At 42.6% G+C, this 23,856-nt stretch overlaps 1 protein-coding gene and 1 non-coding gene across 2 annotated transcripts; both read left to right on the top strand.

The window, feature by feature from the left end:
- Nucleotides 1–1,092: 1,092 nt before the first annotated feature.
- PTCD3 (pentatricopeptide repeat domain 3) lies at nt 1,093–23,586 on the top strand (the record flags this gene model as incomplete). Its single annotated transcript, XM_026846906.1, has 23 exons — nt 1,093–1,150; nt 2,210–2,249; nt 3,236–3,281; nt 4,029–4,097; nt 5,275–5,379; nt 5,800–5,923; nt 7,002–7,117; nt 7,862–7,935; nt 8,236–8,323; nt 8,423–8,483; nt 8,767–8,849; nt 9,515–9,659; nt 10,678–10,728; nt 11,698–11,781; nt 13,679–13,707; nt 14,163–14,266; nt 15,371–15,449; nt 15,544–15,634; nt 17,066–17,151; nt 18,517–18,665; nt 19,553–19,594; nt 21,702–21,860; nt 22,571–23,586. Coding segments are annotated over 23 exons (1,947 nt in total), but the record flags the coding sequence as incomplete, so codon positions are not given.
- LOC113479443 lies at nt 8,559–8,700 on the top strand. The gene has a single exon (XR_003398257.1). It is a non-coding gene; the product is annotated as a small nucleolar RNA SNORD94 (small nucleolar RNA).
- Nucleotides 23,587–23,856: the final 270 nt, after the last annotated feature.

Genomic DNA, 23,856 nt, shown 5'->3' with positions numbered 1-23,856 from the left:
CGGCGCATGCGCGCTGCTGTCTCGGGCCGCCGGCCTGGAGGCTGAGGCGGGCAGGGCCGGGGTGGCGCGGCGCGGCCTGCGGAGGGGGAGCGCCTCTTCTGGGGCTTTTCCCTACTTTTGGCAAGGGCTTTGCGTCTTGGAGTTGCCCCAGGCGTGAATTTGAGGTGTTAAGTGATTCGTAGAGCTGAATCTCACGAAAAAGCACACGGAGGGGAGAGGTTGTTTTCAGGGTGTGAATGAAGTGGAAAAGTCCCTCCTCCACTGGAGAGTCTATAGGCAAAATATGACTCGCATCTGAGATGTTAAAATCATATTTCATAATTTTATGTGACATATAGGAACAGCTAGAATTATGCAATATCGCTATAAAGCACAGAGATATGAATGCACATGAACAGCATCTCCCTCAGGGTCAAGGTCAGTGTGGAAGCACATGCGAATGCCAGAGTTACAGTAAGGCTTAGGTGTTAGATTGCTTCATGAGCAAAAAAGGTAAAAGTTTTTTAATGTAAGCTTTAATTTGTGTTAAGATCAATAAAATGTCAGCAGCTGTAAGACTTGGAGCAGTGTCCTGTGACTGAACTGAGCACAAACCAGCTGCTTTGCAATACGCAGCAGAGGCAAGTTCATGTGGATGTGCCTTCTGCAGCTGTGGTTATGTGAATGTGCTGTCTGCAGCTCTGAAGAGACTGGGCATCTGGAATGAAACAGGTCCGATTTCCGTGCATCCCAATTCAGGGTCTTCTGCTTGAGTAAACACTACTCAGGTCTACAATATTTTTTGAAGGTACTGCTTTCAGCTAGATCCTGCCTCTAAAGTATAAAATGTCTTCTCTGATTTATGTTCAGGATTTTCTTTCTAAGATGCAGTAATTAATGAAAACTACTTTAAAGCCATGATATCCCTGAAAATAATAAATTACAAATTTTATGTAATGATTTTCTGTGTATAACTTATTGCCCCTTGAAGTGAACATTTTGTGTTAACTTTTCCGCTCTAATATTTTAATTAATTCTGACCTGTAGTACAGAATTTCGTTAATCTCCTTTTGTTATATTAATGTGACTAACATAAATTCAAAATTCTGATTCGTTTATAGGTGCTGTTCTAGTAGTACAGCTTTAGAGAAGACTGTGGAGAATTCAGAAGGTATGATGTCTTAATTACTATTTTGCATAGGTTTTTTTTTAATCTTCAAACCACATAATGTGTCGGGAGATGAAGAAGACATGAATGCTCTCCTTCCCCTTCTTGGATTTTTCTTTTCCCTGTCTTCATTGTGCAGAGATTTCCTGGCTTAACTTGACTACCCTCACCACCAAGCAGTTCTGTGCTCTGAGAGCTGTCCAGTTCTGTGAGCTGTCCAGTTGCTCTTTGACATGGAATAAACTATAAAATAAAAATAAGGAGTTTTCCACCTTGATCTTCACAGTTTCTTTCACGTTCTTGCTTCTCTATACTTCTTACCATATTTCTGCTATGAGTTTTGTGAGACCAGTAAGCTGGGATGCTTGGAGCTGTGCTGCAAGAGGGAGTAAGTTCCTGCCAGTCAGTAACAGCTTGTGGAAGCGCCAACACAGAGGCAGTGGGAAAAGTGCCTCTGCACACCCTGGCTCTGGGGGTTGTAATTGGGATGTCCCATGCGCTTGTCTGTGAATGAATTTGCTAACATGCTTTACTAACAACCTCTAGCTTCTTCTTTTGGTATTGTAGTTTTTGCTCTTTGGGAAAGCTGGGCAGATTGATCTGTGTTGTCTGAACAGTTGGTGACAGGCTGTTGAAGCAGGAACTTGAGAGGGCACTTGGCTGCAGTATTCAGGCAAACTGAGCTGAAGAAGCTAAACGGGCAGAGACAGCAAACTTCAAACTGGGGGACTAAGAGTGGGAAATCAATGGACTGGGAAAGGTTGGGGCTGAAGCAAGAAGGTACAGGATAAGGATCATTGAAGAAGCTTGTATGGGTAAATGGGTACAAACTCTTTGACGTTTATTTGCCACAGGCCCCCATCCTTTCTTGACACAAAACACTTAAGCTCCCTGCCAGCCTTTTCTTTTACATTCCAGTAAATTGTGGCCTATGTCAGACTGTTTTTTAAATCTTTGCTGTGGTACTTTTAGCTGAATCAGCTGAAATCATCAATTTTCACGAGGTCGGGATTTTCTTTGAGCATCTGTTTCTAATAACAGTTTTAATATCATTTCTCATAGTTACTCGAGAAGAAATTGTGCTTCCCCGAAGGAAGACCTGGTGAGTGTTTAATGTTGAAATACTTCTCAACGTGGAATACAATCATTGTTAGACAGCTAAATGTAGTCTGTCCACCAAAGTTGAAAAGGAAAATACAGGTTGCTGTATTCCTGGGTTTAATGTCCCACTTGTGGCTTTCCTGCTGACTTGGATCTTTGGGATTATTCTTGACTCTTACTGTCTGTGCAGAGTATGTACACAGTTGTAAGGACTGCATTTTTAAGCATAGTTCTTGGTTTTTTATAAAAGATCACATTCACTAGAAATCTGTAAAATCAAGTTAATTTGGCTGTCTGCATGTGGGTGTGTTTCAGCAAAATAAACTTGGCCATTGTTAGCTGGCTGAATAAATCCTGTTTAGAAATTATGCAGCTGAACAAAAGCTATTTTGTTGGAAGCACTTAAGATGACTGTACAGCAAAACTGTAAGTTTATAGTCAGATGGTGTCTGTATGTAAATCTAAAATAAAACCACCTTCACCTAAACACTTTCAGTGGCCTTTCGTTGTTTGCTTGAAACGCAACCAAACTCTTAAGGATCCACAGGTACAGGAATCCTGAGAAATCTTGTTTTGTTTTGTTTTTTCCTCCCAAGATGTGTTGTGGAGGGGGACTGTCATCCATCCCTCAGAGATGGGGGGCTTCGAGAAGAACATTCCAGGGAATTCCTTCTGTGTCCCTTCCCTATGTTCTTTCTTTGATAATGTATAATAAAGGCAAGAGTGGTAGCAGGAAACACATGTTTTTCTGATTTTCTTCAAAGTCTTTTCTTTTTCCTGTGGTTGTTCCAGAACTGAGTCCATTTTTGCAGTTGAATTTTCCCTCACTTTGCAAAAAGTGGTATTTTCTAAGTGCAGCAAAACCATTATTTTACAGAACTGAAAATCCTGATGAGCCAGGATAATCTTGCACTTGTTCTGCATATATGTAATGCATAACATTCGAAGTCTGCACCTGAGTATTAATCAAAGCTCCTTTATGTTTAGGGATAAGCTAGCGGTTCTTCAAACATTGGCTTCTACCGTGAACAGGGTAAGTAGTTCTGTCATGGAAATGGGTCGAGTTTTCTGTCTCACACAGTAGCCTTGCACTCTGGAGACTCTTACTTCTCTTTTGGCCATAAATGAAAGATGGGACTTTTACAACCATTTCTTTACGAGGTTTTCACTTTTGCTCAACACATTTTCGTGTGTCCTTGAAGCCTCATTCTAGTGTCAAGAACTGCAATTACCAGTGAAAGCTGTAATACTCTGATAAGGCTTTTGCTAATATCGGGAGCAAGTTCCTTTACCAATTCCGCTTCCCAATCGAGACTGCCTCTTCCCAGTCCCAGTCCAGAAAGCAAGCCCTGCAAAGAGCAGTGAGTGTCTACTCTTGCTAGGCCACAACAATAAGTGCTGTGATGCCATTCTTTAATCCCGTCACTCCTGAATTCTGGAAGTTGAATCTGATCCTGCTAATTCCTTCAGCTCCACCCAGACTGTTACAGTTGGGGTCCTACTTGCTTTGCAGGGCACTTAATTGCTTGCTGTGTTATTGTGGGGACCCTCTTGTCACATGTTAGCCTGCACGTGTGTGTATAATGGAAATAGTTTTTAAACTATTTCCAAACAGGCTAAACCCTTTTGAACAAGAAGAACTCTTGTAAAATGGTCATCAGGTAGTGGTTATGATGGAAGTGTTCATTGTGCCATGAATTCCATGAGGCAGTGTGATATTCCTACAGCATGCCTGTGTATGTAACTATAAACGTTTCAGTCCAGGTTCTCCTTTCTACAGGATCCTACTGCTGCTCATTATATGTTCCAGGATGACCCTTTCCTTATGCCAAGAAATGCTGCCAGTGCTGTAAGTATTTTCTTTTCAATCCTCGATAGCTTACCCCTTCCCTCTGTTAATCTAGGCTATGAAAACTCTTATCTAATTGGAGAATTCAATTCAGAATTTTCTCCTCTGTGTATTTTTGAGTGTGTAATGACTGTAGCATTTCTCTGGACAAATCCACCCTGCACACACAAACTTACCTCTTCTTCTTGTCCCTGTAGAGACATTCCAGCTGACACAGCTCTTTTAACATTCCTGCAAGTCAGTGGTTTACCTGCTGAATTGTTCTGTTTCTCCATTCTCTTAGTATGTTAAATAACTCTCAACAGTAATTCTTTAGGTGAAGCATTCAACCTGTTAAAACTGTTTAGATACCTTGAATATAGACTGTGGATATGTGGTATCAGAAGTGTTGAGATATTGTGCTTACAGTTTAGATGAATTTGTATTGAATGAATTAAATTGAGTGAAATTAATTAAAACACATAAGGTTGCTTATGCGTGTGTTACTATATAGACTACGTGTTATCAGTTAACTGTCCTGGCCAAGCTCCAGGAATTTTAGTTTTATCACAGAGCAGCTATTTGGTAACTTCTGTTTGTGGAAATGGTAGTGTTGAGATGATAATAGAAAGGTAGAAGGAAGATAATCTTCCCCTCATGTTATCTCTAGCAAGAGAAGACTGAGAGATGAGATATGTCATGGCAGATCAGTGATACAGCTACGAGAGAACTTGAGTTCTGCATAACAGAGGTGAAACTGGTGAGAAGGCTGAAAGCATCTGTCAAATGTGAAGAGTTTTAAAAGAAACGGCAAAGGAGAGTCTGACTTTAGAACCTGAGGAAAAGATGTGAAGGGGATTTGGGTGATGTTCTTGGAAACAACAAACAGGGAGAGAAACATCTGAGTGCTGTAACTAAGGAGAGATGCTTTTGAGCTTGAGGTGCTAGTGCAGCATTTCAGATGTGCCTGGTACAGAACTTTGTCCTTTGAGTAACAGAAAATTTAAAGAGTAGACATTATACTGGAATGCTTATCTGGAATGTTGTCTCATGCCTGTGTTTCTACTAAAGAGTTGAAAAGGAAGCATAAGTTTAATTTGATCCCATCAGAACACTCAATGCAATGGGAAATGTTGTTCTTGCTCTCAGCCTTTTAATTGTACGTTTCTTCATCTTGTTCTTTCTCATTCCTATGCAGCGTCTGTATTCGTTGTCGAAGGAGTCTGGGAAAAATGCTGCAAAATACATTATTAAGCAATTTCCTCAGTATTTTGACAAGACTTTTGCAGAGCCCAATGTACCAGTAAGCTTTTTGCTTTTAATTTTCATTGTATTTTATGCTTTTTCAGGTATTGAAATCAATTGTCAGACTGGCCCAAAACTAAAATAAAAGGATAATTTTATTAACTGTTTTGTGGAAGGCTATGAAAGCAGTACTGTGTTTCCATTATGTTTCTGAAATTAATGTTTTTCCTTAGGAGTTCAATGTCATATCAGATTCTTTAGATAAAAGTAAGAAAAGAACTGTTGGTTAGGTGTTGATTTAAATGAAAATGGGAGGTCAGGATGTGTGGTCCATCACTAAATGGACTGTTGTGGTTAGGTTGGGAGGATTAGATTACCAAAGCAGTGTACTGGGTGGAGAGTAAGCATATTTGGTTAGTGTTTGAGCAGTGGTTCAGGGAAGGCTTGACTTCATGTCTAATGTGCACTCTGCTTTTAGTGCTTGATGCCTGAGATTCTTACGCCTCAAATTGAAGGATTGAGTGAGGAAGCTCTGAAAGAGCGTATCCACCTCAGAAGAGTGAAAGATTCTGTGGACCTGTTTGATCAGCTTGTACAAGCAGGTATGTGGCTACCTGACAGATTTTGTGGTGGAGCTCACCTTAAATTGTTGCCAAAATATTTTAGTAGCTGGCGCAGGCTATGAAGACAATTTCACAATTACTTTGCTGCTTTTCGCAACTACCGTTGGTCTGGTGAAGTGATTCTTCAGTATTATTGAGCTCTCCTTACCCACTGCTTGTCTGACATGTCAGTTTGGTGATACAGAAAACAAATGTTTTCTTGATCGAGAAGCAGATGATAAAGTGTTGAGTTTTTTTTTTCTTCTCTTCCAAAGCTGAAGAGTCAGTGATACAGGAGAGTAGGGCCTGTTGAGGGCAGATGCTGTGTGACTGAGCGATACCATTCTGCCTGCAAAGGCCCTCGTGCAGTAGCGTATTGTTTGGTATAAGCTATGTCTGTGCTGAGCACTTTGCTGTGTGTTGGACTGGTATAGCACAGGAGTTGAGTGCACCATCTGTGAACATGGCCTTGATAAATGAGTCTTTCTCAGTTCTGCCTTAATTTGGACCTCATCTCTGTCATGGGTGAATGAGAAGGAAGCAATAGAAAACTAACTGCCACAGCCTCTGAAAGAGGAAAACTGACTGGGAGGGGTGACACTGCATATCCACTACAAGATGGAAAGGAGAGGATTACATCAGATAGCTCTTTTTTTGGTTTTAAATCTGTTTCATAGAAAGTGAAACACACAAAATGGTCTTCACAACAAGGTGTATCCTAGGAGTAGTTATGAAAAGCACTAGAAATTTCAGATCTTGTGTTGGGCTTGTGCTGCTTCACAGTTTTGGCTGCCAGCTGCCACTTCCCTCTCCCACTTGGTCAGGAAAACTCTACCCTTTCACTGGCTTCAATAGAAAAACAGATACTCTAGTTCAGTGTTAAAATTGACGCCTGCTCTGAATGAGTTTGTGGAAGTATTAACATCACACCCAGGTTTTACAGACTTGCTGAAGAATGCCTTTATGTCGAAAGAGAACAACGTGGCATAACTGGGTGTTTGAAAGTTTTCTGATACAGCTGTGGAATGGTGTGTTCTTTACTTTCTCTACAACAGTTGTACATCCTCATTTTCTGTAGGTACCCCTGTATCTCTGGAGACCACAAACAGCCTTTTAGATTTGTTATGCTTCTACGGAGATGGAGAATCTACTCCAGAAAATGAAGAAAAAAAAGAGGATTTGGAAGAACCAGGGGTATGAAAAACTTATTGATCTGTACTTCTTTCCTTCTTTCATACTTAACGGGAATGTATCAAGGTGATGTAAAGATTTTTGTACTGTGACAACCTGCCTGAGATAATGGTGTGAGGTGGGTCAGATGTAGTCAACATTCCCAAGGGATATGGCAGTTAAAAAAATTCTGTGTGTGACTTGGTAGCAAAAGCAGTTTCCATAAAGCTGAACTTAGTATCTGGAACCCTGTCTTGGCTTAGTTCTGCTGAGCTACAATTAAATAACTGTTTCTCACTGACAGCCTTGTTTTGTAGTTGCCTGCAAAGCAGCCCTCTAGTACCTCTAGTGTAGATCAGCTCATTAATTTTCTTCCAGTCTGGACCATATTAACTAGATTTCAATGAAGTTGAGGAATCCTTGTGTGACATCAAAGTATCAGGTCACAATAGTAGATATGTTGCACAATACCTGTCCCTGGGAACACTGTTGAGGGAGAAATGGGTTTGTGGAGTATCTGCAGAATCTAATGATTCCCAGCAGCTCCCCAAATACATATAATTTACTTTGTTATTATGTCTAGTAACATAAACAGCATTTTTAATCTAGTTCCTAAACATTATAATAGAAATTATTTTAATGTAACCCATTAAAAAACACCTTTGGTAGAATATAAATTGCTGCTGACTTTCTGTGTTGTTACCAAATTGTGTCATTTGATGTTTAATCATAATTTTGAGAAACTTATTTCTGAAACAATCTCTCCAGGTGAATGCTTCAGAGCAGAAGGCTCCGAAGAAACAATCCCGAAGAAGTTTACAGTCATTTGGCTCTAGATGGAGGTATAGGAGATGTTGCCATTATTTGTGTATTCAGTGCATTGTAAAACAGACTTCAAGACTTTTTAGCAGCCTGAACTTGCAGGTGTGTTACTTGTTAAGTACATCTGTGTTCGCTGATCTTTTAAAGTGATGATGGAAATACAGTAAGTGATTGTTGAATTGCTCAGAGTATCATAAGTAATATATTTGAATGTCAGCTCTTGGGAGTACAGCCCATTATTTTGTTCTGCATGTTGAATCCTTTTCCTAAAGGTATCTTTTATGGAGTTCTTTAACATTCGGCTTGTTCATTGATTCTAGGGAGAACAACAATGCTGAAAGGATATTTAAGATAATGCCAGAGAGGAATGCACACTCCTATTGCACAATGATCCGTGGGATGGTGAAGGTAAAATTATCACTCAGTGCTGGGAGGACTTTTTTCAACTTGTGAAATCTCACGGTCATAGAGATTGTTTATTTTTGTTGGTTTTTTGTTTTTTTGCAGCACGGGGCTTCTGCTAAAGCTTATGACATGTACATAGATTTGCTGAATGAAAGACACAAGGGTAAGTGTCTCCTGGTTTTCCATTTTTGGTCTTTTAAGTAACATACCCATTGTCTGGTGCACGAATATTTGTTTCATGGCGGTGATGATTGGCGCAGGGGTACGGACCTCAGCTAGATCATGGGAGCTGAATGCAAACTGTTTATTTCAGTGCAGCTGGCATGTGGCTGGCTCACTGGAAACAGGTTTGCATGAGACTTTGCCAAAAACTGAGCCATGTTAGAACAAATTGTTTTTTGTAGAATATAATTGTCAGTTAAAATTAATTATCTTACCTTTTCCAGCTGATGTGCACACCTTCAACGCACTGATTACAGCAGTCCCATATCTAAAGGAGAGGTTCGTAGAAAGATGGGAGTTAGCCAAGGTAAGGAGGTAGAGGAGAAAAGGTGGGGAAGGGGTAAGAGTGTAGGGGCTGGGTCTGCTTTATCAGTAGAATTTTGCAGTTGTTAGACTAAAACAAAGAGCTTTATATGAAGATACTGCAAAGGAATTACACTAGTTTAAACATACAAACTGGCTACTGAGAAGTGGAAATTGTACTAAATCCAGCCTTGCCCTTGCAGGATGGTTTGCCTAGTGACAACCTACCTGAGCCAAGAACTACCCAGACAGAAAATAATTGGGAAATTGTGCTCAGAGATAAAAAAACCCTATTTTAGATAAAAACTCTTTGAATTGTAATTCATGATTGTGTGGTAGAAATGGATTTTTGAGGAGCAACATTAGAGGCTCCAGCTTTAATAACGTAACATCAGTAAGGAAGACTAGTATGTGAATTTTAAGATTTCCTTGATGTTCTAGACACAATTCTCCAAGATCTAATCTGATGTAATGTTATAGTCTTGTTTTTTTGTTCAAATTAATTAAAAATTAGATGGTGCTCCCTTAATACAAGGTCAATTGAGACAGAGTCCTTCTCTTGAAGGAGGTGAGAAGGATTAGATTGAGGAAGTGCATATATACCTATTTGAAAGCTGAACTGTGATCTGTAACACGTGAAGCACTAAGGATTTGGGGATTTTGTTTAAGGTCTTCCTGAATCACATGGCTCAGCAGGAAGTGCAACCAAATCTGCTAACTTTTAATGCTTTACTGAAGACTCTGAGAAGATGTGGTGGTATAGGAAAAAGTATGTCGCTATTGGCAATAAAGGAAATGGAAGCACTTGATATAGGTAAGAGAATCAGAATGGTTATTATATTCCTGTGCCACCTCCAGAATAGTATAGTTAAGAGTTCAGTAGCAAACAACACAGTGATTCCTAGTTGCAGGGAATTTGCATTTGCAAGAGAACTGAGAAATAAAGATGTGTAAATACTGAGCTGTGGCCACTGAGCAAGCAGTGCTTGTGGATTTCAAATTGAATCATCATCTTTAGTCTTTGTTCAGTGCTGATTACTAATGACAATATACTGGGTGCACTTAGCCCCTTAGGTTAAATAATGAAGCATTTTGATGCTGTAGTCTTTTGGGCTAGGAGCATTACATGTTTACCTGTAGTACCTACTCAAGGCCAGGGGTGTGTATGCAGTGGGGGAGTGCGTCCTGGCTCATAGGCTCTTTCTCAACTGGTCCTTATTGTAGTACTGCTGTAGACATAGTGAATAATACGAACATATATTTGCAGCAGTCAGCTGAGTCTGTTTGCTTCCCACAGATCAAGAGGATCTTCACAAGCCACCCAATCCAGTTCAGGTCTATATATCTACATCTTTACAGGAAAAAAAACCTTTTGATCTAGATGATGTTTTTTGATGTCAAATAAACACTGCAAAACCAGGGAATGTGGGCATAGCTGATTTGATGTCTTGATGTCAAAGCAGAGTGTCTTGATGTCTTGATGTCAAAGCAGAGTGTGCTTTGCCCTAGTAACATGCTTGCTGATATACTAAAGATAGGTTCATGAGTAGAATGGAAAACTAGTTATGAAATAGTTTTGCTTTTAATTTAGAGTGGGGAAGCTTGGCTGTTTGCTCCTTAGCAATATGGTGCTTCAGCTGGTGGTCCACCCTCAGATATTATCTCTCCCAGTTGTATGTGAGGTCTGGTCAAGCATTAGGATGGATGGAGAGAGATAGGAGAGTAAATTTGTTCATGCTGCCTGACTGGAAGGGCTAGAGACTGTAAATTAGAGCTCAGGCATACAGCTCAGCCAAGAATGTTGAAGTAACTTCAATGTTTTTGCTTTTCAGAGCCTAGCCTTGCAACGTATGATCATCTTCTCTCTATCTTTTATAAAGACGGTACGTGCAATATCAACTTGTCCAGGGATGTGGCCTGTTTAGCAGCTGCTTTAAATGCTTTCCAGATGTGATTGAGTGAAGGCAGTTGATTTATGGGTTAAAAGACAGCTTCTTATGTGTGCAATCCTAATGTTACCTGCACAATCTGATTCTGCTTGGGTGCAGAAAAAGCTACAGAGGATCATAACCTCTTACAAGGAGGGAAGAGCCCTTGTGTTTTGAGAATGGGCAGAACTGGGAAGAAAACCCATTTCCTTTCTATTTGTGTCCACAGGTTGATAAAACTAAAGAGCAGATGGTACTCAGCCTCTGTGGAGGCTAGATCTGACTACAGTACCTGTGATTTCATACACTGTGCTACTCACAGGGAAGAAATTGCACAGGAATTCTGTTTTTCTGCAACAGTTCTCTGCATTGGAGCTGTCTTGAAACAGCTTTGTTAGAAGACAGGAGCCCCATAGTTGGAGATCCTTCAGTCAGAAATCTCTGGGCATGGAAACACAGTAGTCATAGCTGCAGTCCTTGTGTTTTAACAAATGTGGAGGAACTGCTCTGGAGACTTTTCTGGGTTTGGTTGTTGGGTTGTTGTTTTTTTTTTTCCCTTTTTAATTTTTTTAAAATTACTATTTTAAATTGTTTAATTGTTTATGAAATGCCTCGCTTTTCACAGTGCAGCCTTCTTAAGGACTAACTTCCAGGCCTGGTGGATTCTTTGCTAGAAAGTACTTTTATCTTTCCAAATCTGCCCTTGTCGTGCTGTGGAAATCTGGCAAGAGTGCAGATTTTAGAGCAAATAAAATTGCAACTGATGTGGAGCAACACAAGTAGGGGCACAGATAAGAGAATCATGACACTTGTCTGAAATCACATTGCTTAGTTCCATTTCCATATTAAATTTGCAGGCTGACACTTTGCTAATGAAGTGCTTAGCACAACTGAGGTGTGATGTTGCTTGTGTTTGCTCCACAGTTGATCATTACCCATCAGGCATCATCTCTGAAGTGCTAGATGATGTTGAAAAGAGGAGTTTCACGGCCCAGGACCCTGATGATGGTATGGACTTCAATATATCTGACAATCTGCATTGATTAAGCTTAGGTGAAAAGGTACCTATGAACTTCAGGTACTTCTACCCAGCTAGGAGGAATGCATGCAGCTTATATCAGTCGCTTTGGATACTTTTTGGAGACAAAGAAGGACAAATTCAAGTGCCAGGAGGTTGTTCTGTGCGTTGGTGCGCTGGCTTCTGTGTGGAGTAGCAGTGTGGCCCGTGTGAATAAGCGTTTGAGCCACCTGCAATAAAAAACCATGAAGTTACTTACAAGGCTAGTGTAAGGAGGAATGTCTGCTAGCAGGTTCATGAAATGATACACATCTGGTGAACAGCAGTTTTTTGTTGCAGTGTGGTGTGAGTTCCTATTGTAGTTCTTCCTAATCCTCTTCAAAAAATTGCATGAAATAAAACTTCATGCAAAAGTGAAGCTTGGGTCTGTGGAAGGGGTAGATTCTGAACATCCCATGTCTCACTGCCTTTTTCTGCTGTCTGTAACGGGCTGTCCAGGGCAGTGGTGGAGTCCCTGTCCCTAGAGGGGTTTAAGAGTCGGGTTGACCCAGCGCTGAGGGATCTGGGTTGTTGGGAACTGTCAGTGTTACATTAATGGTTGGACTAGATGATCTTCAAGGTCTTTTCCAACCTTGATGATTATGTGATTCTGATTCAATGTACACAACGTTGCCCTAGAGTGTTTACAGCCTTTCTGTACATACAGAAGTAGACACAGCTTCAGTCTGAAGATGAGTGTTAACAAAGTGTCAGATGCTACTCTTCAGCAGCTGACAGTTCTATATAGGATAGGATGAAGAAGCCATTACAGTGCATGCTTCAGGAAACCAGTGAGGAGTTGATACGCTTTTAGATAGATTATGAAATCATGTTGGAGTAGCATATTGGGTTATCCTACCAGCAGTTCTTCTCTTGTCCTTGAAAAGAAGCCTGGGAATGTTGTACACCTTTTTTGTTTGTTTCTGCCTTGCTATGTGTCTTTATGTTCTCCTTTGTATATGCTCTGCTGTAAGCTGCTGCCAGAATTGTATATTGAACACCCAGATAACACAAAACTGTCTTCTCCAACTTGAAAGTATCTGATTTATTACATCTTGCAAGGGAAAGGCAGGTGTATTGTACCTAATAGTTTTAAGTAGATTGTCTTAACAGTTCTTCCCACCATTTTGCTACCTACAGCCAGCCATTGTTTTAGTCTCTAATAACATCCAGTACTATTCAGAGAACATCCTTCAGAAAACAAAAGCCACCTATCCAGTATTCTCACTACAAAAATGAAATTGGCTGCTGAGCAGGATAGTTTATATTCTTGTAGCTTCCTTTGCCTCTCTGTGGCAGTATCAGTCTGCATGCTGCTTTGAAGTGTCAGTTACAGAAACCAGGGTTGAAGCCTCACAAAACTGGAAGTAGACATTTTCAGGGACAGTTGTATGTTCTGGGGCAGCCCTGGGGTGTACGGAGTGGGTGGGTAACCTGCCTGAGCACCAGCCTCTGTTGCATGTGTTCTCTTCCACTGGAGTTAATAGAGAAGGTGAGTGATGTGGCTGCCTTTATTTGTAGCCTTCCTGTTAGACAAATAATGCTGTCTTGCGTCAAACAGGAGACTGTAGCTTTTGTAAAACTGCTTGAAGTCAAACAGATCATCTGCTTAAAGCTGTCTCCAGAAGCACAGCAGTATAGTTGTCTCCAGACCACTGGCTAGCAAAACTTGTAACACACCGAAGTCTACATAAAAAGTGAAGATCCCTGCTACATTGTCAAACTGAGCTACACATTCAGCTTTCTAACTGAACATGTCTCATCTGTCCTCTGGGAGGCTGGGTTAATGAGCTACTGTATGTCTCCTTGAAAGTTTGAAGCTAACAGTCTCCATTTTCTCCCTTTCAGCCAACTTTTTTGCCACTGCTATGCAAGTGGTAAGTACCTCTTTGCAGCAATTCCTTTGAGCCCTCCAGCTGTTTCAGACCTGCCTGTGAGTTTTCCAGTCTGTCATACAAGGTTTAGCTCTCTATCTTTCCCTTTTTCACCTGTGTTCATCACCTCATTAACTTTCCTCCATAATTCTGCAGTTCTTTGCTTGATACCTCCTAAATTGGTAACTTGCCTGCCTCTGATACGTGCACCTCTGTCTGCTGTGCCCTACCTCCTCCTCCTAGTGACACTGCAGCAGTCAGACAGTCTCCACACCAGGAGGTGTTAGTTTAGGTTAGAAAGCTAACAAAATGTCTAGGCAGTCACCGCACTGAATTGCATCCTGTTAAAAATGTTTGCTCTCAGCTCATTACTCTTCATAACTTTGTGAAAGTGAGTCTCGGAGGGATGTATTATGTGTTATATTCGGTAGCTTTAAAATCAAACTGGTTTATTGCAGTGCTGTGATCTTAAGGATATCAAGCTTGCCTATCGGTTAAATAAGGCAATGGAGAAGGGAGACAATTGGAAATTCTTGGACATGGATCGGTTGAATGCCTACTGGTGAGTGAAATGTGGCTTACACTGACTGGTTGATGTATTGTTGTCAATTTGAACACAAACTAGGATTTGAACATTGTGCAGAACGATGCTGTGTTGAACACCAGCTGGTTGTTTTATGTGCAGTTTGGGAATTAAGTCCCTCTTAAAAACAGTGATAGCTTAGGATTTCTTTTCAGTCTGTGGCCTTGCCCAACCTGAAATAAAGTCTCGGAGCATCAGTTTAGCTTAATGCCCATCAAACAATGATACCAACCAGTTGTGTTTTCCACCATCCTGTTGTCCACTTAGGATGGCAGCTTAGGAGGTCATACCAAAGTGGCATACAGGTCAGACCTAGCGCTCTGCATGGTGGTGTAGAGAGAGGTTGCAGTGCAGCAGGTGTATTTAGACACCAAATCTCCCCTGTAGTTCCACCATTTGACACTAATTATGACATCTGAAACATCTTTACCAATGATGTTCATTAAGTGCTGCAGTCACTGAAGGTAATTAAGTACTTGGAGCATGTTGATTGAAGAAAAGCCTGTTTGGGCATTGGAACTAGAGATGCTCCAGTAAATTAATAAAAAAATAATTATCATCAAAGTAAGATGCAGTTTCAGGGGTGGAATGATTCATATGATTAACCTTATTTCACCTGTAAATAAATCAAGGGAAATTAATGGAAATTAATTTCTCGGTGCAGGGACGTTTCTCCTAGTCAGTGCATTGGGTCAAGGTCCCAGGCTTGCATTGCCAACTTGCACAAGTAACAAGGTTAATTCAGTTCACTTCTTAAAGTGGTTCTTAACCAGAGGTTGCATTTGAGAGACTTTCAGATACCTCAAACCTCTGGCATCAGGCAAGGAGATTGCATTTTTTTTCAGATTTTAAAATAAAGTGGTCTAACTTTTAATTAACTCTGCCAATTACCTAGTGTCAGCATTAAGTTCTCTCATTAAAAATTCTACTGCTTTTTTAATTACATGGAGTATTGCAGTCATACAGTGAAATGTCCCTGATCTGCAATACAAATCTGATCAGAACACCATCATTTGCTGGTGCTTCTGTATGGTTTGGTTGGCCTAATCATTATTGAATTAGAACATTTTTTCCCTCCCATAGGTCAAAATTCTTTACACTGTTGTGTATGATGGAACAAATTGATGTTGTCTTGAAATGGTACAAAGAAATGTCCACTTCGGTAAGTGCATGTTAGGGTAAGCAAGCTTCCAAAGCTTTGGTATGGCAAAATGGAACAGTTACAGTTTATTGAAATTATTCTTTTCCTTCATCAGGCTTTCTATCCAACTCCTAAAAATATATTGGACCTCCTTCAAGCGCTGGATGCAGCCAACCACTTGGAAATGATCCCTTCAGTCTGGGAAGGTTGGTGATAGCCACGTGGCTACATAGGTGGTTTGTTTGATAGAAGTCGGGGCAATGTGAAGCAGGAGGTAGCTGGGGAACTTCCCAGTGCTCAGAATAGCCTGGTAAGGTGCTTTGGCGTGAGGGATGTTATTCCTTAGTGCAGTGGAGGGGCTGTGGCATTAAAGAAAGGCAGGACTGGTAGCGCAAACTGTCAGAGAGATTGTGGCTCTGTCATAGTTAAATGTCAGCAGCTTGGAAAACTGAATGCTTACCAGAGAGTAGAACCTTAACCAACAACCTGGGATTAACTCATTTAAATTGGTTTAGGTTACAGCTTATTATGTCTTCTTTTTTTGGTTCAAACTGTTTCTGGGGTTGTCTTGAGTTTTCTTCCTCCTCCAATCAAGATAAGTCAATGCTAAAGCTGTAAATCTTGCTTTTTCAAGAACTGATACTTATATGCAGTTAAACAAAGTCCTTAAAGCCTCTTAAAACATTAACAGACTCTATAATTTTATATATATTCCTGTGCTCTTACAGCCTCACAATCTTATTCCATTATTGCCACATGCTGTTCACGTCTCATTTGGGTCTAGTCCACATGCTCATACAGCTCAAGCTTTGCTGCCTTCCACAACAGAAAATACCCTACTGTCACCAACACTAAGGGGACAGACAGGTTCTTTTAGGGATCCTTGGTAGAATGATGACAACACTAATTTGTAGTTACAATTAAAGCTTTATTTTCTTAACAGGATTTTATTAGTGTAGCACAGAATTTATAATCAGAATAGCAGAGGATTTCTGTAGGCGGAATTGGTGTAGTACAATTTCATAAGCAGTGTAGTACAGAATTTTACAGCACCACTTAGCTTATGGTTTATAATCACCTGGACCCTCTGCATATCAGGTCAAATCCTAATACTTGGTTTGCTGTATCAACATAAAAATCATAACCTAGCCTTGAAAAACATATGAAAGAATATGAGTCACCACTCAATCCTCACGAGGAAGCAAATGGTGGGAGTGTCCCTGGCCACTGGGGGGTCATGGGTCTCACTGTGCAGCAGCAGTTTGGGTTCACATTCCCACTTAGGACCTATAACTGCTTCATTTTGTAGACAGTGCTTGCTGTGCTGTTGTCTTCTCTGTTCCCACGGGTTGGCCAGGTGCCTGGGACGTTGAGGGCTGTTAAGGAGAGGGGTAGTCAGCCTGGTGCCAACTTGAAGCTGCCAGGGAGGGGAAGAAGAAATCTGTTTGGTTCATGTGCTTGGTGCACAGGTCCTTCAGGGCCTGATAATGAAGGGAAAGTGAACGAATACATGATAATGGTCATAGATAATGGATGTTTGCCTTACAAAATGGCATTAGTTATGCTGACCACATTACCAGGAGTTGGGAGCACAGGGTGCTGGTCACACCTACTAACTCCTGCCTTTCTCTAAACAGATATGAAACAGCTGGGGTTCAGTAGGAGACACGACCTGTTGGAAGATCTCTTGTCTTTGATGAGCAGGGAGCAGCACCCTCATGAGGTATGGAAACTGTTGTGGTTTAACCCCAGTAAGCAGCTAAGCCCCACACAGCTGCTTGCTCACTCCTCCCCAGTGGGATGGTGGCAAGAATCAGAAGGGTGAAAGTGCAGAAACTCATGGGTTGAGGCAAAGACAGTTTAATGGGTAAAGCAAAAGCTGCGCACAAGTGAAGTAAAACAAGGAATGGGCTGCCCAGGGAGGTGGTGGAGTCCCCATCCCTGGAGGTGTTTATAAGAGTAGAGTCGACTTAGTGCTGAGAGCTATGGTCTAGTTGGGAACTGTCAGTGCTAGGTTAATGCTTGGGCTCCTTGGGGATCTTCAAGGTCCTTTCCAACCTAGTTCATTCTGTGATTCTGTGAAGGAATTCATTCAGCACTTCCCATCTGCAGGCAGGGGTTCAGCCACCTCCAGGACAGCCGGGCTCCATCCCATGTAACGGTGACTTGGGAAGACAAACGCTATCACTCTGAACGTCCCCCACTTCCTTCTTCTTTGCCCCCACTTTATATGCTGAGCATGATGTCATGGGGTGTGGGATACCCCTTGGGTCAGTCGGGGTCAGCTGTCCCAGCTGTGTCCCCTCCCAGCTCTCTCTGCACCCCCAGCCCACTCGCTGGTGGGGTGGGGTGAGAGGCAAAAATGCCTTGACTCTGTGTGAGAACTGCTCAGTGATAAGGAAAACATCCCTGTGTTATCAACACTTTTCATCACAGATCCTAAACATAGCACCATAGAAGCTACTATGAAGAAATGTAACTATCCTAGCCAAAACCAGCACAGAAGCTCAGTGAAAAGAGTAGAGATGTCTCCCCATTTGTGTGTGCAGCATACAGACTCCATTTAAGGGCTGGATTATTGTCCCTGGTAGGTCTTAGAGGTTCAGTTCTAGTGCATATGTAGTTACAGATTTACATATCAATGTGAGTTTATCCAGGCCTGCTAAGCCATTGGAATTACCTCCAACCTATAGAGAAACCTCAAATTAACACAGAAGAGGATCACTTCTGCACCAGGGTTTGGAAGAGTAATCCAGCCCAGCCAGCCACATCTCTGGGGAAGCACGTGGCAGAATTTGGGGATTTTTGCCAAAGATGTCATTGCAGTAACTGGCTTCTCAGGCTGAGGAGGGTTATAGGCTTATGCATACTGCTGAGGTCTCTAAGTACAGCTGTCTTGGCCTTATCCCCTAGTGGGGATAGTTGTCCTGACAGAAGGGAGAGATTTTTCTGCCAAGAGTAACTGTTGTTAATTCACAAATTTAAATTACATACAGGGCAGACCTGTAAGGATCTGTAGGAGGAATTGCACCAAAAAGGGTATGTTAATTCTAGAGGTTTAGGGATTAATAGCACAATCTTTCCACAGATTCAACTGGCGTTTGCCAAGTGTGCTGAAGACATTAAAGCTGCCTTTGAGCAAACCGGGAGGGATCAGGCCCTGTTAGAATGGACAAGCCTTGAGCTGGGCAGTCTCGCTGTGTTGTTTTCCAGGGCTGGGAGGACCCAGGACGCTTGGTACGTGTGTGGATGTCGTGAGCCCTTGGCTTGCTTACGCTGTAACTCGAGGCTTAATCACAAAAATCAAAAGCTAATGATTGATTGTTCGGAGTGCTGGTGCAAAGGAAGGGGATACATCCTGCTGGGAACGTGATGGGGTTTTTCCTTAATATTACTGTTTATTCTTGGCACCAAGTTACAGTTTTCTATCTTAAAAATGGTTTAGAAGTTAATGTAGCAGCTGGTTTAAAGCATCATACAGCTGCTTATGGCAAAGTAGGGTTTGATTATCACTTCACTAAGCACTGCTGATTTCCTTCAGCTTCCCATTTTCTAAAGTTTAGAACTCTTTGGAATTCAAACCGCTAAAGATGTTAATTAGAGTTTAATTAAACTTTTAATTAGAAATAACCCTAATTAAAACTCTGAAGGGAATATTTTTAGAACTCTCCAGTAGCTAAAATGTACTGTAGCTAGAATTTCCCGTCCTGCATACTCTGAACTTGAAATACTGTTCAAAATATCTCGCCTCCGATTTAAGGTTCTGAGCTATTTTCTGTTAAATACAGATGTTCTCTTCGCACTGATTCATTTGAAATCAAGTGGCAAGTACCCTTCTAAAAATGTGTAATATTTTAAGGCAAACTTGACACCAGCTACACTTTTTATTTTTTCTGCACTAGTTAAGGTATTTTGTGTTAAACTGATCAATGTGTTAGCTGCTGCACGTTGCATCTGCGAGAATGCAGCATGGGATCTGGTTGAGATCTGTGAGGAAGATTGTTTCATGAATTTGAGCCTGCCTGTGTTTCAACAGGAGCTTACCCAAGAGATTTAATATCTTTTGTTTCCTGTGGGCTTTGGTGGGAGTTTTTAAAATTATTATTATTTTTTCTTTTGAACAGGAACATGATAGAGCGTCTCCAGCAAATCAATAGGATTCCCACGTGAGTACTTCTAGGTTCTGACTTCAGGTACTGAGTCTCCTCTTCGTCTGAGATCTTGCATTTCTGCTCTAGAATCATAAAACAGTTTGGGTTGGAAGGAACCTTTAAAGGTCACTCAGTCCAAACCCCAGTTTAACTGGCAGCAGTGGTCTGTATGCTACTGTTAGTGCCAAACTGTGAGTCTGTGTGTGTGTGTCCCTGTGAGCACAAGGGTTTGTTTATCCAACTGATATATTCCAAGACTTTTCTGTCTCAAAAAATGTCGAAAATGCAAAGGTGGGTTTAAGTGATTGATCCTTCAGATGTCACTGAATGAAGCTCTGGGACATGGAGGGCAGTGCCACTGATGAACTCGGCCTTAGGAGTCAGTCTAAGCAGGACTCTTAAGAGAGATTCCTGCATTTCCCATGTGCTTAAAAAAGTTCCAATAAGTGACTAACCAAGCATGGGTGCTTCTGACATATCTGGAGTTCTAAAGAGAAGTTTATCAAGTCCAGTCCTAAATCTTACATGGTACACTGTTAGGCTTTTCTCAGGATTTTTTGGGAAAAACTCTGTTAGAAGTAGAAAACAAATCCTAAGGAATAGTAGCATGTTTTCATGTTTTGTTTGAGGGGAGGGTGTTAAATAAAATTGAATCCTTGGAGCTCACTTAAGTGAACACCGTGAGGGTGTGCAGTACCAAAGGCCACTGTTTGTGGCACTGTGCATGCCTGTTTCTGCAGAGTGCCGTGGCTGTGGCCCGAGGGGAAGCCTTGACACTGCCAAGCTGTGTCAGAGCACATCTTCATTTGGGGAAGGGGGAAAGGAGGAGAGTTCTCATTCTGAAATCATGGTTTAGCTGGTGGTTTGTGGCTGCCGTGGGTTGTGACTGTAAAGAAAAGTGATTTCCCTGCTGTTACTAAATGGATCAGAGGCTCTTCTGGCTGAACTGTCCCATGCCTTCCCCGCTCTGCTATGCTCCCTGCAGCACCAGCTGCAGCCACTTATTGTTTCCCTGCCAAAAGGCAAGAGAGGTGTCTCCAGCAGCTGCCCCAGGTGACAGAGGAGCAGAGCCAGCGCTTGGACACGAAATGGAGCTGGCAGAGCACAGAATCACAGAATCATCTAGGTTGGAAAAGACCTTGAAGATAATCCAGTCCAGTCATTAATCTGACAGTTCCCAACTACACCAGATCCCTCAGCGCTGGGTCAACCCGACTCTTAAACCCCTCCAGGGATGGGGACTCCACCACCTCCCTGGGCAGCCCATTCCAATGCCCATCAACCGCTTCTGCAAAGAAATGCTTCCTAATATCCAGTCTAAACCTTCCCTGGTGCAACTTGAGGCCATTCCCTCTTGTTCTGTCGCCTACTACTTGAAGAGAGTCATCCCCCTTCTCTGCACCCTCCTGTCAGGGAGCTGTAGAGGGCGATGAGGTCTCCCCTCAGCCTCCTCTTCTCCAGACTGAACCCCCCCAGTTCCCTCAGCCGCTCCCCAGCAGACCTGTGCTCCAGACCCTGCCCCAGCTCCGTTGCCCTTCTCTGGACACGCTCGAGTCATTCAGTGGCCTTTTTGTAGTGAGGGGCCCAAAACTGAACACAGTCATCAAGGTCTCACCAGTGCCAAGTACAGGGGTCAGATCCCTTCCCTGTCCCTGCTGGCCATGGTGTTCCTAATATAAGTCAGGATGCCATTGGCCGCCTTGGCCACCTGGGCACACTGCTGGCTCCTGTCCAGCCAGCTGTCAGCAGAGCTGCCTCTGGCAGTGAGACGCCTGCCTTTGATTTAATGTGCTGTCATACTGTTCCTTTACCTCTGCTAGCCACCTGAAAGAGGGCAAGGGCCAATCTGGGGACTCTAAAGAAGGGAAGGTTATTTAGACTGCTGGTAAGGTGGGATCCTTATCCTGAGCAGTGAGCTGTTGCATTCTGGTTTTGTGCAAGAAGTACTGCATTCTGCTAGGATAGAAGTTCCCAAGTGCACCATGTCAGTACAGGGTGAAGGCCGAGGTGGAATTTCTGGCAGGCGCAGAAGTAGCCTGGTTGACTGACCAGAGAATCTTAAGTTAATGGCCACTTCACCTGGGACCCTGTGAACAGTCACTCTTTGCCTTTGTTTTTGCAGTGAACAGGTGATGAATGAGTTCTTCAACTGTGCTAAACAAACCAATTGTCCAGATGAGGCAATTAAGCTGGTAAAGCTGGCAGCATCCCTCGACCTTCCTTCATCTCAAAGGCTTAAAAGCAGAACGGAGAAGGAATTTGAACTCTCTGAAAAACAGAAGTAAGTTGAAGAATTTCATGTTTCTGCTGGAGGGGTATAGTACAGGGCGGTGGAGGGGTAATTCCTGCAGAGAACTGGCCCCAGAATGACGTGCCCTTGTGTTGACTCTGGTTGAGTCACACGCCCAGAATAACCCCTGAGTTTTTGATACCGTGCTGCATCCATCCCACCTGGGAGGGAAGGTGATCTCCATGCTGGGGTTAGCCTTGTCCACCTCTCAGCTCTGCTATCACTCTTCTTTCCCAGAGTCTTTTCCTAAAGATGCCGATTTCAGGCTCTAAAAGCAGGGAAGTGCTACAGGATGGCCCATGCACATGTTGCACAAGGTTCTGAGGTTCATGGTCAACCTTCAGGACATCTCACCAGCCACTATAGCTTGTTTCTGGGCTGATGCAGTCAAGCTCAGACGATGGACTTAGCCTTGGGGGACCAGTTTGGAACCACTGGTCTAGTCCAAGGGAGTCAATAGATCAGAGTTGCAGCAGCTCTGACAGCTGGACCACCACTGTCTGGGTAACTGGACTTGTCTGCTTTTCCATAAGGAGGTGGGTGTGTTCTACCAACTGCTGGGTGGACCTGTCCTCAAGGATAATGGGCATCAGACAGCCCATAATGTCTCTGAGGGGTTTACCTTGTGTTTTTACTCTTCTCTTTTCAAGCAAAAGTCACAACAGGTGATGACTGATTACTGGACTGTTTTGTATCTGCAGGAAGACACTAGAGAGCATCAAGTCAGACAGCGACAGCAGCGACAGTGACAGTGACCGTGACTAGCTGTCCCTCTTCCCTGCCCCTCGGAGAACTTGGCACCAGGAGGTCCTGTCAGAAGTGAAATTCCAGCTTCAGGGAGGTGCTGCAGCATGGCAGAGTGCTCCAGGGTGTGCCGATACCAGACCTGCTTCTCCTCCTTGGAGCAAGTGGGAAGCTGTCCTGTTTACGCTGCTGGGTAACTTCAAACGCAGGGGGGCTGCACCAACACAGTGTCTTCTGCACCACTACCTGCAGGAGCTGGCTCTGGCCAGGCAGCAGGGAGCCGAGGGCTGCTTCCTCGAGGCTGCGCAGCCACCTGCAAGACCTTGACAGCTTGAGCAAGACTTCTGTTGGACCTTCTGCAACATAAACCTGCTCTGGATTTAATTCCTTCCCTGCTAACTTGAATACCAAGTTTACTCTGTATGTAAATGCTGTAATATAATACTCATCACCTGTGGTGTTACTTACCATCATATTGGGACAGACTTTGGACTGTGGGTGTTAAAAGGCTACAATTTGTACAGCTGGAGACTGCATATAATAAAGAGCTGACCTGAAATGGGGCCATCTTCTGATAATCCCTAAGCAGAAAGTGATTACAAAGTGTTGCAGCTGCTCTGTGAGAGAGTCAGTAAAGTTCATAGAGAATACAGCAATCAAGCTAATGAGGGGAGAGGGATGGCTCTTGGCCTCACAGCATTGTGCTGCTGGGCTCAGCTGGAACAGGAAGCTTGAGGATGCTTTTGAGGTAGTTATCTTGAACAAGCAAACAACGGTCTTGTTCCTTAGACAATTACACCATATTCCAGGGAAAAGTAGTTAATAGATTATTCTCTTTGTGAAAAATAAAACCTTGATGTGCACAATGGGGAGGAGTAAGAGCACACTGCTGTGGAATGCAGCTTAAGGATAAATCAGTTATGAGTTTGGCAAACAACAGCTGCTGGAGGTGGAACAAACTACAGCTGGAACAAACTACAGCTGGAAGGCCGAGAGTCAAGTGTTCCTCATACTACAGCAGCAGTGGGGCTGCAGCTCCAGAAAGTGAGTGTGTCTCTTCTGGGAATGTGTGAGCAGCACAGCTTAAGGGTTAGACTAAAGATAAAGGGCTTTGGGGGTGGCGATACACTCCTGCTTTATTGTACCAACACTCTGAAACTGGATCAGCAAGGAGACAAAGCCACAGTTACTCATTTTGGCAAGTGAGGACTAAGGAAGTTTGGTCAGTCTCTCCTCACTGATG

The sequence above is a fragment of the Athene cunicularia genome (assembly GCF_003259725.1).
Source record: "Athene cunicularia isolate RWA chromosome 4 unlocalized genomic scaffold, athCun1 chr4_part1, whole genome shotgun sequence".
Classification (NCBI taxonomy): Eukaryota; Metazoa; Chordata; class Aves; order Strigiformes; family Strigidae; genus Athene; species Athene cunicularia.
This window is presented reverse-complemented; position numbering and strand designations above follow the sequence as displayed.